Genomic DNA, 18,359 nt, shown 5'->3' on the forward strand with positions numbered 1-18,359 from the left:
GTAATCAGGACAAAGGTTTTCTTTCAGTTCCGCCGTATGTTTAGGAGAAGCCAACTATAATCAAACCTCCTATGTGACGTATTTTGTCCTGATTGGAGCAATCTGCTTGATGTTTATAATGGTACATCTATGTCTATGCTTTAAATATGTTTTTATGTAGACGTTCCTTTGCCTTGGCTTCTACACATAAAAAGAGTGTTTTTGGCCCTCCTTTATACTGATACTTTATAACTCTGGTCATCTAAAAATATTTATTTGTTTTTTGGAATAAACGCAATAGTCCATTCAATGGTAAAGATGGGGTTTTATTTACCTATGTTCTGTAGTTCTATGAAGAGGAGGAGAAGTATACTTACCTCATGTGACACTTCTTGCGAAATTTGATTGGTTCATTCATCTGCTCTGTTCACTATATATATCTGCTAATGTCAAACTGTTGATGGACACGTTTATGGCTTGAAAAAGCGCTATAAGCGTGAAACGGCTGTTGCCTTTTTCTCGCCCTTGTTTTGCTGTCATTTTCTCCCTCTGTTTTTAAGAAGTTCGAACAAAGAAACTTTTTTATGAAAAACAAGTGCCTTGGTGAGTGCCCCTATCTTTTTTTCTACATTGTGTGTCTAACATAGTAACATAGATGAAGAAGATTGCATAAAGACACTAGTACATCATGTCCAACCTATAACCCTACATAAGTGCTTTTTCCATCACACTTGAAGCTACTCTAGGCTTTAGCAAAAAAAAAAAAAAAATTCAGCAAAATCTGCATCAAAAATAAATTTTTTTGCAATGTGTGGCAATGTAAATTACAGTTTAACCCCCCCCCAAATGGTAGCAAAAACATGTTTTGTTTTGTCTGCAGCATTTTTTATTGATTTTTTTTTTTTGCTGCAATTTTCTCAGCGTTTTTCTTCCCCTATTAAATATGTATAGGATAAAAGAATAAATAAGAATAACACTGCAGCCTCTTCACACTCCTTGACATGAGCACATAACATATAAGGAATAGCTGTTGGTTTTATTCCAATACTAAAAATTCTGAACTTAGTAAAAGGAAAAAAAAAAGAAAAAAAACAACCCAATCTTTATGCAGTGACTGGCATCTAGGGCTCTCATGGCATGGATTGTATTGGCAGGTTGTTAGCAGCTGTAGAGCCTCTTCCTTGCCATGGATCTTCTGATCAGGAGCAGGTCTCCCAGCAGACTGCAGTCAGGGCTGTGTAAACACTGGAGGGATCTACAGGTGTCTGCTGAGTCCTCCTTTGTGCTGAGTCCTGGGACTGTCTGAGCACTCCTCCTGCCTCCCCTCCCTTGCAGTGTGCAGACTGTACACACAGGAGGTGGAGGAGGAGGAGGAGGAGGAGGAGGGATCCAGAAAGGCTCTTTTCCTGTTTCATTTGAAACACAAGGCTCTGCCTTACCGGCTGTGTTGCCAAGTTCCCCACTACTACTGCTGCTGTCTTTTCTTAGCAGATCGTGAAAGTTGAAGTCCCTCTGAAGATGCACTGACTTCTCTGATCTACCTCCCTGTCTGCACCATGCCTATACCAGGATAGATACTGTCTGCTGCATCCCTGGGACTTGGGTGACACCAGGACTCTGCTGCATCCCTGGTACTAGATTGGACCCCAGGACTCTGCTGCATCCCTGGCACTACATTGGACCCCAGGACTCTGCTGCATCCCTAGGACTAGAGGGAACCCAAAACTGCCTCATCCCTGGATCTAGAGGACCTAGGACTCTGCTTGGTTGCTGCAGCCTTAGAGAATCTTGGAGTGTGACTCCTGCAACTCTGGGGGTCCTAGAGAAGACCCCATAACCTGTTTCATCCCTGAGACTAGTGGAGTATCTCTGGAGTGGACCTCTGAAGTTGCTATGTGGATATTGATCTGAGTTGGATGTCTAGATCGTACTTGACAAGGAGCCTCTGTTCTGCACTGGATTTATCTCATTTTCTTTGTGTTGGTTAGGATCTGGACGTCAGGATTGGATCTATGCCCCACGAATGATCTCTGGCTCTTATTTTTAAGGAGGTTACATCAACAATATGTGCCAGGAATACAAATGAAGGGTGTTCTCCTGAAAGTCACAATAAGGCACTTGTGACCCTCTGTACCAGTTTGTTGTGTTGTGGATGTCCCACCTCTCCACAATAGCCACATAACCTGCCAAGTTCATATGCCTCTCATGCCAGAGTGTGGGATCTGACACTGGAAGGATCTACTTGGATTCACCCTGGATTCCTGAAAATAATTTACAAAGTACCTAGTACCCTCCAGCTTGTGTGATGCCATTACATCTCAGGATAGTGCAGCCCACTAAGCTGTGTAGGCTGCGAACAAGTGATGGGCAAACTCCCAGAGATGGCTCAAAGGTGGTGTTTACATCACTGCAAGAAGTCAGTGGTCATTCTTTGGTGCGGATCATCCACCAGCTGTCTGATCTGTCTCGCCATGCAGAGGACATCTTTACCAACATCCAGGAGCAAGCAATTACCCTGGGGGAGCGAAGTGCCCGCTTACAGGGCCGCCTGGCATCCCTACATCAGAGAGTCTCTCACCTGGACCACAGGAAGGTGCCAGTCCGTAAGTAAACTTGTCTTCTACCTCTTTCACCTCTTCTACTCAGGTTACTTAGATGCAAACTTGAAGAATGTTTGTTGTCTTCTATGTGTGGAGTGAGTCAGGGAGCTTTTTGTCATAATATTGCACATAATAATATGGCACAACCATTGTTATTGGGCTCATTATTGCTAATGTCATTATCATTGTTATTAAATTTGCAAGCTCAAATCTCATATTAGAAGAATTATTCTTACCAGGCCAATCCCTGTCCATGCTGTCAGTCATGTAATTATGTGTGTATGTGCCCCATCCAGTACTGAGTACACACCCATGTGCAAGCACACCCAGTTATAGACTGTTCTTAATTATTACTTACCCTGCCACCCATATGGGTTTTACATCCATGTGACATGTCTATTAAATGGTGTTCACCTAGATAACAATACACACATGACTTATACATTTACTATGTGGCAATGTCATAACACTTGCAGATGAAATTGACATATTTGTGACGACCTAAGGTAAATGTATCGAGACAGTGTTACAGCAATAAGGCTGGCTAAGGTGGCAGTCATAATCTATGCCTTTGTGCCCACAAGCTTCCCCTGCGACATAGGAACACACACACACACACACATATACATATATATATATATATATATATATATATATATATATATATATATAGTGTAATGCCGTGGATCACAGGTGTATGTGTGGGGTTGGGGGCAGGTGAATCGGTGAATTCCCAGCTCACCTTGGCATAGTGCAGTAAGTTATTGTACTTTCTGCAGTTATACTATGGCTCTGTTTACATGGTATTTCCCTAGTGTAAAGATATTACTGGGAACACTGTCTATTGCAGCTGGAGTTTGCTGTATATTTGTACTGTATTTGCCTGTCTGCCTATTATTGCTGCTACAGCTATAGGGTGCAATACTGATGATAACAAATAGAGATATGCTGTTTATGTATATACTGTATATAGGTTAACTAAAGGTGAATGTACATAGTGCTGATGTGTTGTAACATTCACACCCTGGGACTAGGTGAGGCTGGTTGGATGTCACAATCCTTCAATAACAAACAAATTAACATGTTTGAAAGGGATATAAAGAATACGACATGCCAGTAATACCTGAAATAGCAGGATGATGTTTTGGTAGCCTGTTTCCCTAATATTATGTTCTCAGACACATTTTTGACATAACTTAGTAATATAAGTCACATACTTTTGTGTGGGGTTATATCCTTGGCTATGGGGCATTTCCATCAAGATTTTTACAGTAGAAAAAAGTAAGATAATATAGTAACACATACATGCTGCATTTATTAACATGGACCATTTTCTTACAAAAATACGCATGGCAAATTCAGCAATATATTATAGACAGTTACTTCAACGTAGTCAATGTGGATGCAACAAATATCAAACAGTACTTAAAAGTTGTTTTTTTTTCTTCAAATGTAGATTGTAAGCCCTTTATAGGGCTCAAAATGTACATTTTTTCCCTATCAGTATGTCTTTGGAGTATGGGAGGAAATCCATGCAAATATGGGGAGAACATCCAAACTCCTTGCAGATGTTTATCCTTGGTAGGATTTGAACCCAGGACTCCAGTGCTGCAGTGCTAACCACTGAGCCACCATGTTACCCCAAACAGCACCTAAAAGTTGTGACAGTGACCTTGTATACTACAAATCCTTCATATGTCTATAAAGTATTAAGTATTATAAGATCATTATTAATCATAGAGGGAAATGTAGAGGACTTATCAGCTCTTTTGACATGTCTGTTTTAGTAAATACATTCCCCATAGTATTACAATTCTGAAACAAATGTTCTTATAACTCTGTGTTCTACTTACTCTGCCTCTTCCTGAATATTTATGAGTACATTGACAACCGGGTGCCACCATTTCTTTTGTCAAAAGAGGTGTGTCCTTACACCGTGCCAATGTCGGCATAGATTGGACACCCCCAATTGGTAGCACTCACTTATCAATTCATTTATAGATGTACAGGAGATGAAACTGAAGAGAAGTATCACTCAGAGGCCCATATTTACGCTGGGTTCATAGCAGCGCCCGATCTACATTTTCTGGTTTCTGACTTTGTGTCCATTTTCTGGTTTCTGACTTTGTGTACTCACGGCCAGACACTTTCCAAACCCATTCAAATGAATGGGTTTGAAAAATAACTTCAGGTTTCCATCTCTTGTTCAGTTTCGGGCAGGAAACGGAAACCTGCAAAACGGAGACCTGTGAACGAGCCCTTACTAATAGGTAGACAGTGTAAACTTGTGTAAAATTTGCCAGATTTATCACAGTGACCAATAATGACCGATGGATGATAAATCAGATGTATTTATATGTTTATACCACATTTTAGTTGGCTTACTTTAAGCCAGAATTTTTTTTTTTTTGCAAAATGTTGACCACATCTTCTTTTTCTAAAACTCTATACCCACAAGGATAGCAAGTCAAAAATTTAAGTCCAAAGTGGATACTCCACAGTGCGCCAAGATATGCTACTCTTACTCCTGTGTCTAAATCTGGGCAGAATTGTCAGAAATTATTCTCCAAAATTGTAGATGTGTCAGGAGATCTCTTTGATTGGGATCTTTATACAAGTCATAGCATGGTAACCATGTGATAAGTTATGGCTCACAGCGTGTTGACCGCTTTATTAATCACATTTTTCTCAGACGTGACAGCAGAACTGGAAGTTACACACATATGATTTTTAGGAATTGATACTTAAATATCCATGTGTATTTTTATGGTAGGACTTGACCTGGGCATCTCATTCACCAACAAGGCTATACATAATTATAAGGGACAATCTTGCTTGTCTCTTTAGCCACGAAGCACTCTTAGCTGACAAGGCTACATCTGTCTGGTGCACTGTCATTGTGCTGCATTTAAAAGTCAACATAAAACAAGGTGCGGTTACGTGCAGAAAGCAGCTGACGCCACCGTCCAGCAAGGTTCTCCAAGTGTCAGATGGGAGCTACTGGCAGAAAGCTTATCCAGCATACCTTGACCACAGGACCCCTCTTATGGAACGTCTAGAATTTCTATGAATGTATTTTCACAGGTGCAGGAAATTATCCCAGCTCCATAAAAGATTGGGATTTGGAGTCCTTTACCCTCAGAACACATGAAGAATGTAGCAATAGAAGGAAGGCAGATAAATATCCCCAGCATGTGTATTAGAAAAATAAACTCCAAGCATGGAACAAGAGGAGGGCTTTATGCAGGTTTTGTATTATCCCCTAGCAGGATGTGTCTGGCTGGCTTTGGAGGGCAGTCTTCTCTATGTAGGAGAGGTCTACATGTATTAATCTTGCACAGATTAATTATAGGTCTTTGAAAAGACTTCATTCTTAGAAGTTAAACCCTTCCAACCACTTCAAACAGGAGTAACAGAACCAATAGCCAGATTACTTTCTAACTCCCAATGTAGTGTGGAGTATCGTAGGCTAGAAGAGGGTTTTATATTCCAGAAGAGATTCCAATGTCACGGTAAAAATCACAAGCAATATGTTTCCATCATTATTTTTTCTCTGACATGTTCTGTAAAGGTTTACAGATGGTGGACTGATGCTAGCCAGTCCTTTTTTCAGTTTGGATTTCTGTATAATTTCTCTTTGATGCATGTCTGTTCTATACACAGAACCAAGTGATCTACCAATGTCTTTTTGGATTGCCTTGGAAAACGTCTATAGATTTGTAGGCTGTATGAACATTTCATTGTGGCTTGGTAACACAGTACAATATTCGATTGTCCGTTCATGATATAGTTAATTCTGTTACCACAAGACAAGACATAAGAAGATACAAGAATATTTTATGGCAATCAGATTGCAATATTATACTGTAGTCTACAGATTGTCTCCTGATACCTGTGATCATTCTAAAGGTGGCCATAGATATAAAAGAGGACCTTTCACACCTCCGCCAAGTCCTGCTCTTTGCATCATTTAATAGACACCGTTCCACTGATTCCAGCACAGTTGGAATTTTTTTGTCGCTCCCACCGTTCCTGAGCAATAAATGCTGTTAGTTTTGGTGCCTCATATGCTAATTAGACTCCTTGATGGCAAAGGACTCATGTCAGACAGGAGCAGACAAGGGGGTGTGTCTCAGAGCTCTGACACTATCAACCTCTGATTGGCGCTCAGAGTCACACCCCCTTGCTAGGCTTAAACAATCATTAATTGTTCATCTTACCCAGCAAATTATTGTTTTGTTTGAACTCATCTGTTTTCATCAACCTTAATAAAGCGGCATTCACACTGCTGCTGTCCACCCTGGGGTGTCCGTGGTAAACCCTGGTGAAACCGGACAGCGGACACAAAGGTGACCGCTCGTGAGCGTTTTCAGCATCTCTGTGTGTCTGCGGAAAAAAAACGGACACCAGGCGGAGAGGCTGAAAACGCTCACGGGTGGTCACCTTTTAAAACCCATTCAAATGAATGGGTTTTGAAGCCACCTCTCGCAAGCCGTCTGCTGTCCGGTTTCCCTGGGGTTTATCACGGACACCCCAGGGCGTACAGCAGCGGCAGTGTGAACGCTGCTTAAGAGAAAGAATAGATAATTGATAATTTGTATATATCCCCAACTTTCAGAGGACTAATAGAAGGACAAAGTCTGTGGTCTGTGCAGCATGCTGTGGCAAATTTACATATAATAAACTACAACTCTAAATCTGCCCATGTCCCCTTTGGCCTTCCAATCCCACTCTGCTTGTGCTCATATACAGTATAATGCTCCATTAGTGGCTTCAACACAGTATAATGTCCTCTTATTGCCCCAATACAGGATCATGCTGGGGATAAAGAATAACCCCCACTAACTCTGCCACAGTATAATTTCCCACAGTAGCCCCTATATAGTATAATATTTCCCTTATGGACCCCACACAGTATCATGTTCCCCTTGTGGTCCCTACAAAGTATGATTGCCCCCTAATCCCCCTCATGGTGTAACATCACTCCTGTGGACAACTTCCAACACCATATGTTACTCTGTATTCCACTCTGGTTGTTGCTGTTGCTTCTTGTGTGCAGTAGGAGTGATGTGGCGACATCTGTACATCATCTTCCTGCGTCCAAGCTTCTGCAACAGCAATAGGGGCTGATAGCTGAAGATGGGAGAAGTTGGCTCTCTGCTTCTCCATTGTACTCCACTCTATCTCTGTCCGTGGGATGAACCTGAAATCTGTGACTGTCCTCAATCCGGGATGGTTGAGAGGTATGGAAGATTATATACCTTAGTGGAGAATTTCCCTGTGTCAAACTGATTTTTTTTGGCTATAACAAACACTTAAAGGAATTATCCAAGATCAGAAATGAATGACCTATCTTTAGGGTAGATCATTGTTTTCAATTTGATGGGCATGCAATGCCAAGTCCCTATATTGGGACAGCTGTTCCGACCATAGTGTATATTATACTATCTAATGGCTGAGTTGAAGTTTTGCAGCTCAACTCTCATTCAAAGTATCTTCCAAGTGTCCCACAAAAAGACAAAAATTGATTTTAGCCAGGAGGTACCATATTTTTTGTAGAAGACATGACTTTGAGACCTAATGTTTCAAACATTCATGAATTTTCTTATGTGCTGTAGTAAGAGTCATGAGGCCGTAATGTGGCACCAGTCATCAATGTTAGATTCCTATTAATGGCTTGTTGAAATGTTACAATTGTGGCCAGTATTTTATCTGTGGGAGTATTTTTGCTTTAGAATAAGGTGATCCAGTTGCAGTAATTTCATTGATTTATTGGAGCAGCTGAAATGTCTGTCCCCACATTTGTTTATGCAAAGTCACCTCTGTCCCTGGGGAACAATCACTTAATAATTGGTCCCTTTGTTGTTTTTGTCAGCTTTTTACAGTCTGGACATTGTAACATCTGTGACCTTAACGGTCTCTTACATCTGTCTTAACACCAGATGAACCATGTTGACTTGTGGAAATACATTATGATCTGTCATGAGAAGAAAAAGAAACCCGTGAGATGTAGCCTTGGTCTAGAATCATGCGTTGGTCACTTGGTCACCAGCACACATTCTACAAATCTGCAAATCTCCACAAGACAGTCTAACTTTAATAAGTCACATGATATCCTTCCTTTACACATCTAAACTAGTCTTGGGTCTCCAGACTAGAACATTTTCTCTGTTGCACATGCCCAGTCCCCTTTATAATGTGTTTTAAAGTGCACACTTTTATTGAAGTTCTACCAAATGTTCTGTTCTGTAAAAGTAATTTTCAGACAATTTGAGTCCTGAAAGGTTGCAGGTGAGAATCCAGTATGAACGTGAGCAGGAAACGAAGCTTTTTTTAGTTGCAGAATTTGCTGTGGTTTTTTTAAGCCAAAGCCAAGAATGGCTACAAAAGGAATGGGAAATATATATATAAAATTCTTATACTTCTATCTTCTGCTCAGTCCACTCCTGGCTTTGTCTCAAAAAACTGACGCAAAATCTGCAACAAGAAAAACCGCGTTTCCGCAATGTGGGGCCTTAGCCTAAGGATGTTTATGTTATAGATGCCACAATGGCTTACTTTTGGGGATCTTGCTGCCAAGTTAATCCGCTATCTTTTGTGTGCTGATAAGCTGTTTGGTGCCCACAAGGCAAGGCTGTGTCTGCCAGAGCACCCATTTTTGCCTATGGTCACCACCCAGCACCGCCCCAACATAAGAATTGAGAGATATTCTAATAACTGGACTGATGATGTTGGATAATAAAGTGGCTAAAGAGAGACCCTGTGACCTAGAAAGGCAGCATAATGGCCATGTAACATGTTATTTGGCCTGGAGGCCCACTTAACTCCATGTCAAGATATAAAATGCTGTGAAGTATACTTTAGTTCCACAGGAATGTCTACTGAATTTTACACATTCCTAATTCAATTTATTACAAAACATATAAAAAAAGTAGAACATTGTGCCCTGTTGTGGAACATGTTTGTTAACATGAGACGTGCCTGGAAGAGATACATTGTCTCGTGCAGCAGATGTTTGTTCTAGTACTAGGGAGAGAATTAGATATCCAGGTGCTAACAGCTGCGCGGTGACCTCGGAGTGTGCAGGAGTCCGTATGTGCCTGGAATAGTGGAGATGAGAATGTGTCAGTTTACCACTTTATTCTACCTCAACAAGCTGTCACTATCATATGACATATCCCAAAATAAACACGTGAAACACTATCCGGGGCTAAAGTGAAATCAACCAACAGGTTAAACAAGTAGTGAAATATATCTACCTACCTACTAATGTATCTCCTATCTATCTGTCTGTCTATCTATCATCTATCTATCTATCTATCTATCTATCTATCTATCTATCTAGCTCATATCTATCTATCTATCTATCTATCTATCCATCCATCCATCCATTCATACATATCATATCTAATAAAAACAAAGACATATCAAACAAAGCATTAAAAAGAGTTACAATGTGGAACTGAAAGGTTAGTTAGGGTTCACACTACCGTTAGGTGTCCGTATTTGTTTTTAAACGAACACTATCATAACGGACACAAACGGACAGTAACTGATGGCTATCAGTTACTGTCCGTTATATATGTCCGTTGCCCATAGACCTCAACGTTAAAAAAAAAATAACAGACACTTGCTGTCCGTTTTTTCAAATGGACAGAAAAGTCCTGCATGTAGAAATGTTTTGTCCGCTTAAAAAAACGGACATGGTTGTAAACAGACACAAGATAAAATCCCATTGAAATGAGCGGAAATTGCAAACAGACCAGCTAGTGTCCGTTGATAAAAAATACGGACAATAGCCACGGACACTGCTGAGCGGACACTACCGATAGTGTGAATGCCCCTTACACTTGATATGAGCTAATAAACCTTGTTTTTCACCTGAGTGTTAAAATACTTGTCATTTATTTGCAGAAGCTATCAATGCATTTATCAGCTAATATCCATTTATCCATGTATAATCTATCTATCTATCTATCTATCTATCTATCTATCTATCTATCTATCTATCTATCTATCATCTATCTACAGTATCTATCTATCTATCTATCTATCTATCTATCTATCTATCTATCTATCTATCTATTATCTATCTATCTATCTATCTATCTATCTATCTATCTCCTATCTATCTATCTATCTATCTATCTATCTATCTATCTATCTATCTATCTATCTCCTATCTATCTATCTATCTATCTATCTTCTATCTATCTATCTACAGTATCTATCTATCTATCTATCTATCTATCTATCTATCATCTATCTATCTATCTAGCTATCATCTATCCATTAATCAATCTATAAGACAACAAAAAGCAACAACAATTACAATAGAAATAACGGCTGCAGATCCTTAGACGTGTTATATCCTTGTTAGTAAGTAACTTACCTTCTTCAGGTAGGGCAGTAAGAAGGTTATGCTTGTTTACTCTGAGGCTTGAGGTTTTGTGAAAGTTCACATTATATTGCAGTACTGGATTGTCATGTGTTCTACATTAGTCAGCATCACGTAAAAGGAATTTTACTGCATGTATTTTGAGCCAGATATTGTTTTAAGGGAAATTTATTTTACTGTGGAAATCTAGATGTGTTTTCCTCTGCTTGTGGTTTCTGCAGCTAACCCAAACTACTTTAGCACTCAGAACAACTGAATCTAAATGATGGAACCCGACATCGACATGGCTGTCTGTATTACCAGAATTATACCTGTTTTAGCGTTGTCTCAGTTATCTACAACTCACTTGGTATTTGTGAGTGGACTAGACACGTTAGCCATTTTAATTGATACAATTTACTGTAAAGAGACTTTTCTAGAACATTTTTATGATATGTCCCAGTCAGAGCTCTTGTAGGTTTCTGTAACAGAATTTGACCCTATTGCATGGCTACCTCTCCATAGAAAATGATGGACTGCCTCATAGTTAGTGAGGTCCTGGATGTGGAATCCCTACTACTCCCACTTTTAAGATCTGTCAGGTTTCCTGTATATATGGACACAATATATATTTGTGTTGATTTGGCCAAGCTTCCCAAGTATACGCAAAAAAAAAAAAAAAAAATTGTTGTAAACCTCAACATTTTAACAGCACTTAACTTAAGTGAAAGATTGTGTGCATCAACAAATCATAGAATATCGGGAGTTTTACCTGGAAAAGACAAGTTAGGTGCTTGTTGTTTTACTTCAGTGAGGTTCAAAAGAGCCGTATACAGCAGGAAAGGGGCAAAGGTTTACTGCTTTCTGTAAGGGGCATGCATCATGGAAATGGAAGGATCTGCCTCAAGTTTTGTTCATCAGCTGCTTCCGGTTGGTTAATTTCCTTAACTTTGTTTATGGAGCTGCGCTCCTGCACACATCCTGCTCTATGAAAAGGATTTTAATCTTGTCATTCCACAATGTACTATATATATCCTAGTGAAAGTCTCAGTACTATATGTAGCCTGAGAACCAAATTGTACAATCTGTGAGTTTACAATAATATGTAGACTGTAGAAAATGCAAATTAACTAATGCCTGGTTCACATCTGCGTTTGGAATACCGAATGCATTGGCAAGCAGAGAGTTTATGAGAGCACATGGACCCCATAGACTATAATGGGGTGCATGTGCTTTCCGCACGGAGTCCGCACAGAACATGTGGACAGAAAAGTACTTTGTGATTTACTTTCATGTCCTCATGATTCGTGCGGGCAGTGCCATTATAGTCTATTGGGTCCGTGTGCTTTTACTGCACACTACTAGCCAATGCGTTCGGTAGTCCATTCGGGGGGCACCATGTGGACCCCTCGAACAAATTACCAAGCGTAGATGTGAGCCAGGCATAAGTTTACTTTATCTTGCTGTTTGACATGATGGATTTGATTTTATGTTTCGACCAGACAATATGTTTGATTTAGTGGACTCCCCAAATGGAATACTGAATGCAGATGTGAACCAGGCCTAATGCCCTACGTAGCAAAATTCAGCAAAAAAATGCAGCAGAAAAAAAGCGGTAGAAACACATTCCTTTTTATTGCAACGTTTTTTATTGCGTTTTCCACAGTTTTCAATAGCGGACTTTCTGTCCATATTATACCTATACAAAAAAAAGGTGCTTTTGCAGTGAGGGGCTTCAGCCTCAAAGTGATTTTTAGGAATGTATAATTAACCCTTAAAATGATAGTTTCTAATGTAATTTATGTGTATTATATTTATATTTTTTTGCAATTTTTTAGCTGTCAGTGAATGGAAATATTCTAGTTTGTATACTAAAATTATAAACTGGACATGTCTAAAAGCCCCATATACACGTAAGAGAAAGGTTGGACAAACCTGCAGATTTTGGCAGTACTTACTGAGTATCTTATGTGTAATGTGTGTGTGTATGTTGAATTTTATCATGTCTGATCCTTAGTTGTCAGTTGTCTGGCAAAGGCTTAAAGTCCCATTAAATGGGTCAATATTCAGCGCTGTTGTCAGCAACAAGCACTGCTAGAACTGACATAGGAGAGAAGAGGGTATAGCTTGGAACATTCATCTCATCACGTGCCAAGTGGTAGCATTTGGGCGGCAGCTTATAAAGGTGTATGGGTTACCTTAAAATGATGACTGCATTTGCTTTGTGCAAATTAACTTTTGTCTAGTGATGAAAGAATGGCTTCACGCTGTTGGTGCGTGCTGTGCCGAAGGAAAGAATCTTGCCTTATTAGATGCATCTATCTTTGGATCTAGCATGATAATATCATAAATTGCTAGCTAACATTTTCTTTTGACAACTGACTTTAGGTTATAAAAATGTTGAAACTTGCAACCTGTTGACAAGAACAAACAAGTACATGGTAATGTTGATTTGATTGTGTATATCAGGAATTTTCTTCAGAACGACATTCACTGTGTTTTACCTGTCAGTATAAGTGCGACTGACATTAATTCAATCCAGTGTTATCCAACCTTGTCTGACTCAGGGCACCCCTGGAAAAAAAAACAATTGTTTGGGGCACCCCAGCAAATAATTTTTACCAAAAGACAAGAAAACTGGCAAAAGGCCTGTAAACTGCAGCAGAAAAATGCTAACAATTTAGATTTTTGTGGACTTTTTAGCACGGTTTTTAATATTGCAGATGGAACACAAATTAGTTCCACTTGTAAATTTAGAAAACCTCACTAAAAAACCAAATCATAACTGCATGAATTTTTCCATTGGAGTTGTGATGCAAACTGCATCACAACTGCACTGTGTGAATGAACCTTCAAAGCTACACCATTCTATACTTTCCACACAGCACAAACAAAAACTCGCCCTTTACCATCACAAAACTTCCTTAGTGGCCCCACATAGCGCTCGCCATCACTCATCATATATCCCAAGTGGTCCTCAGACACATAATTATGCTTCCCAGTGGCCCCCAGACACCTATTAATACTCTCACTGGCCCTAGACACCAAATTATGCTCCCCAGTGGCCCCCAGGCAAATAGTAATTCTCTCCAGTAGTCACTAGGCAAGTAGTAATGTTCTCCAGTAGCCCTGAGACAAGTAATAATGTCCCCCTAGTGGCCCACAGACAAGTAATAATGTCCCCCTAGTGGCCCCCAGACAAGTAATAATGTCCCCCTAGTGGCCCCCAGACAAGTAATAATGTCCCCCTAGTGGCCCCCAGACAAGTAATAACGCCCCCTAGAAGCCCAAAACTAGTTGTTCTATATAAATAAAAAATAAATAACACTTACCCATCCTCAGCCCCCTAAAACTGTGAAGTCCTCCTGCTACTTCTCTTCAGATCAATGCAGCAGGTCATCACCAGGCATCAGTGATAGAGTAGAAAGCTAAAGCCTGCCCAGTTCTTTTCAACAACATCAGCATTCTAAGGATGCTGATGTTGTTAAAAGGGAACATGTTGCCATTTACCCTCCATAGTGTTGCGGCACTTCTGAGGGTGCCATGGTGCTGGTTGGGAATGAATGCAGTCAGTTTAGGTGCCTAATGTGATAACTAGACACTCTATCACGTGGGTGGTGTCAGGCAGGTGCAGGCAAGTGGACGTGATTCAGAGCTCCATAGTCTGCTCTTGTCTGAGATAAGTCACTTTACATTAGAGAGTCTAGTTAGCTCATCAAGCACCTAAACTAATTGAACTGATTACTCAGGAGTGGTGGATGCTGTGGTCCAGCAGCTCAGGAGCCTATTAAATTATGACAAGGGGTTAAGTTCGTGGAGTGGTAAAAGGTCCTATTTATTATAGTAAATACATAGTCAATGAGCTTATATATATGGCTAGTGGCAAGTTCTCATGATTCCTTCATACACACGCATGATCGGTTTGGTCAAGCATACATGTTTTCTTAATGGGGAGAGGGTCGTAAACTGCTGCCAGGTCAAAGGTTTGTAAATGTTTAAATTCAACATGCCTGATCCTCATGTCCCCTATAAGAAAGTTGCCCAGTCCGGCCAAAGTTGGTGAATTGGGCCAACAATGTTTGTATGTGTGTGGGCACTAGAACTAATTTATATCAGAACCACAACTATTTCTACTCTACTGAATATAAGGAAAATTGTAGCTTCTGGTATTTTTGAAGGTAAGAATGGACAGATACCTAAACTTTATTAACTTAGAAATATGACTTTTGAATCATATTATACAGTCTGTTACAATGTTTTTTTCTCACTGGTATACAATACAAAGTCTGCAATACAGTTTCCAAAAGAATGCTGTGGGATTGGCGGTAACCTTGGTTCTCATGCACAGAGAAGTAGGATGGCACTTACAAGCAAGTAACACTTTATATAAATCAGTCTGCTTACATCTCATTCCCACTGCAAGGGAATAGAATAAAATGGACCCTGTATGCTTGTGTGTCTTCTGGGTTTGTGATCGATAGTTGATGACTGTGATGATTTTATTTTCTTCTGTTTTACATGAAGGACGTATGGCTCAAAACTGCAGACAGAATACATTCACTAACATTCAATAAAAGGGCTACATAGCAAAATTCAAATACGCCATTAGACTAAATGCCAGCTTTCTTGGATGCATGGCATAGTTCAGGTTGATGCACCAGGTGGCAAAAAATACTTCCTTTTTTTTTTGTTTGGATAGACAGAAGAAAAATCCAGCAGTGGATAAAAGTATTCCAACTTTATTTGATCAGAAAAGACATGACATGTAATATTGCCACTTTATAAATCATTGGTGCGGCCCCATCTGGAATAGGCAGTTCAGTTCTGGACTCCAGTTCATGGAAAGGATGTCCTAGAATTGGAAAAGGTTAAATCTGTTTGGTCTCGTGTTTAAGGAGAGACATGATAACTCTATATAAATATATAAAAGATCCATACAAAAAATATAGGGGAAATCTGTTTGCATGTCGACATCTAGAGAAAAAAAGCCTTAACCTCCAGGGGCCTCGAGGTTTCTTTATTTTAATCTGTGGAACAGCCAATCCCTGGAGATGGTCACAGTGGACACAATTGATGGCTTTTTACAGCATAATATGTATAGAAAACTTATTTCCTTTGCTCGTCCCTTCAGTCATACCCTTTGATATCCCTTGGTTTAACTTGATGGACGTATGTTTTTTTTTTCCAGCAATACTACTACCTATATGAGACTTCAATGATCACTGACTGCAACCTGCAATAAGTAGAGATAACTCACCAGTCATGGTTTCTTCTGGCCAGCATGTAATCTGCCCGTTAGGTTAAATAATTACATTGTTAATTTCAACACATATAATATCATAAAATATAAAAAATGCTAAAATAATGCAAAAATAAATAAATAAAAACTTTAACACTGACTCGGAAAATAAGGCAGAATGGAGAAAGCAATTATTTAGTAATTCAGTAAAACAGTTTGTCTCACATTTAGTCCAGAAAGGAGCCCATGTACCTAAAATAAACCAGTAGTGCTGGCCATACATAATGTTAGATTGCCGTCACTCATCTGAAATGAACTGTGGTTGGTTGTACGACCAACTGTCCCAAAAACATGAACAACCACGAACCTTCCAATGATCATTCAACTTCCCCAAACACTTGGAAAAATAACAGGAAATGACGGACACTTTGTGTGTGTGTTAGTAGTGCAAATACATGCTCACAATAAAAAATTCTCCCATACGTCTGCCTGTCTAGCCCATACACCACAGAACACAGCAGACAGGTGGCAGAAAAGCTCCAACACAATTTTTGGTTCTGACCAACTTTAGTTGATGGCTGACTGTATGATTGATACAGACTACCATAGGTTTATGCATAACCAACAGTAGACAGTTTAAAGTCTGCCATTTTAGCTATGTAAAATCTAATGTGTAGCTTTAGTCTCCCAATTTATTATATCTCCGCGCCCCAGTCTTCAGTAGTGCAGGCTATATATTGCAGGTTGCAGGTGATAAAAAAGATAACAAGTATGCTATTCTAATCGTATGAGCAAATATTATAAGATTCACATTTAGAATTTTTTTTTTGCTTGTGTTGCCATAATTGTCAGTGATCCAGATTTACACAGTCCAAGTAAGGGAGAAGTGCCTAACTATAGCTGGTCCACAAAGCGGTTCTTCATATCAATTTCTGTCCCAAGGGAGATGTGATGGGGTCGTGGACATAAACTAAAGTATGTATATATAAGTTTTTAAATGTACAAGAGAATCATATTGCATTGATTTAAAGAAGTTGTCCAGGATAAAAAAAAATAAAAATGTTTTCATATTAGGCTAGAGAAAGTAGAAAAAAAGAATATAAAAACCATACTCACCTGTCTCCGGTGTCTCCCGACACAGTCTAGTCCTGCTGTTCTGCTGTCTTGTTTTTCCGGAAGTCCCCGATGCGCTGTAACGTCCCGTGTCCCTTACCTTAGGCCACTGATTGGCCTCAGCTGTCACATGACTGCTAAGGCCAATGGAAAGGACAGGGGATGGCATTTATGGCAGAAAAAATACCAGACGAGCAGGACCAGACCGCTCCGCACTGGGAGACACCAGAGCACGAGGATAGGCAAGTATAATTTATTTTTATTCTTTTCACCTTCCCTGGCCTAATAAAAAAAATATATTTATATATATATATATATACCATATATATATATATATATATATATATATATATATATATATATATATATATATCCTGGACAACTCTTTTAACTCTATTACTGATCTAGCAGATCTGGGTTTGTCATTGGGCCCATCACACTGTGCCATGGCTGCCAGTAATACCTTTCGTATATCTTAACTTAGTGAGAAATGATTGTAAACCAAAGAAATTGTTAAATAACAAATCCAATTGACACAGAAGGCTGCCGGTATTGTGAAGTGTCCAATAATTCATTCTTCCCATTGACTGAGGCCGTTTTGTCACTTCAGCCTAGCATCTGCTTAGCCTTTTGCCACTCAGACCTGGCACTGGTGTTGACAGCAGATGGGTGTCAGTGGAGGGAAAGCGCAGCTGGACTTGTGTAGAAACTCAGCAGGACAGCGCAAGCTGCAGCTTTTGTTCTGTCTGTATTGGGATGGATTAAGCAAAAAAGAAAACCATCATAACTAAGTATGTGCCCTGAAAGAAGCTGCTAATAGCCTTGAAAGAAACAAAGCATAGGCTGGGAGTTGTATGCCTCTAGGGACAGAGTTCTCAATACGCCTGAGTCACAGGACAGGCAGAGCTCATTCATCCTATATACAGGGGGAGAATGCACAGACCATGAGATTCTGATGGGGTTAGTCAGGTTCAGTCACTGGAACAGAGTGCAAAAAAGTAGAAAAATGTTAACTAGCGTAATGGTGATGGTGTCCAGAGATGTTACCAGA

The 18,359-nt window shown here is 39.7% G+C and overlaps 1 protein-coding gene across 5 annotated transcripts in view; it reads left to right on the forward strand.

Annotated features, from left to right (window-relative positions):
- Window positions 1–1,842: 1,842 nt before the first annotated feature.
- The window catches only part of NHSL1 (NHS like 1), a 170,402-nt gene continuing 153,885 nt past the window's right edge, over window positions 1,843–18,359 (forward strand). For 3 of the 5 annotated variants that reach the window (XM_075267919.1, XM_075267916.1, XM_075267920.1), the window contains exon 1: window positions 1,844–2,582. In XM_075267919.1, coding sequence (XP_075124020.1) covers window positions 2,285–2,582 — 298 coding nt within the window. In that variant the 5' untranslated portion in view covers window positions 1,844–2,284. Of the gene's footprint in view, window positions 2,583–18,359 lie in introns of all 5 variants that reach the window. The other 2 variants (XM_075267914.1, XM_075267915.1) reach the window with 1 other exon arrangement.

The sequence above is a fragment of the Leptodactylus fuscus genome, chromosome 3 (assembly GCF_031893055.1).
Source record: "Leptodactylus fuscus isolate aLepFus1 chromosome 3, aLepFus1.hap2, whole genome shotgun sequence".
NCBI classification, from domain to species: domain Eukaryota; kingdom Metazoa; phylum Chordata; class Amphibia; order Anura; family Leptodactylidae; genus Leptodactylus; species Leptodactylus fuscus.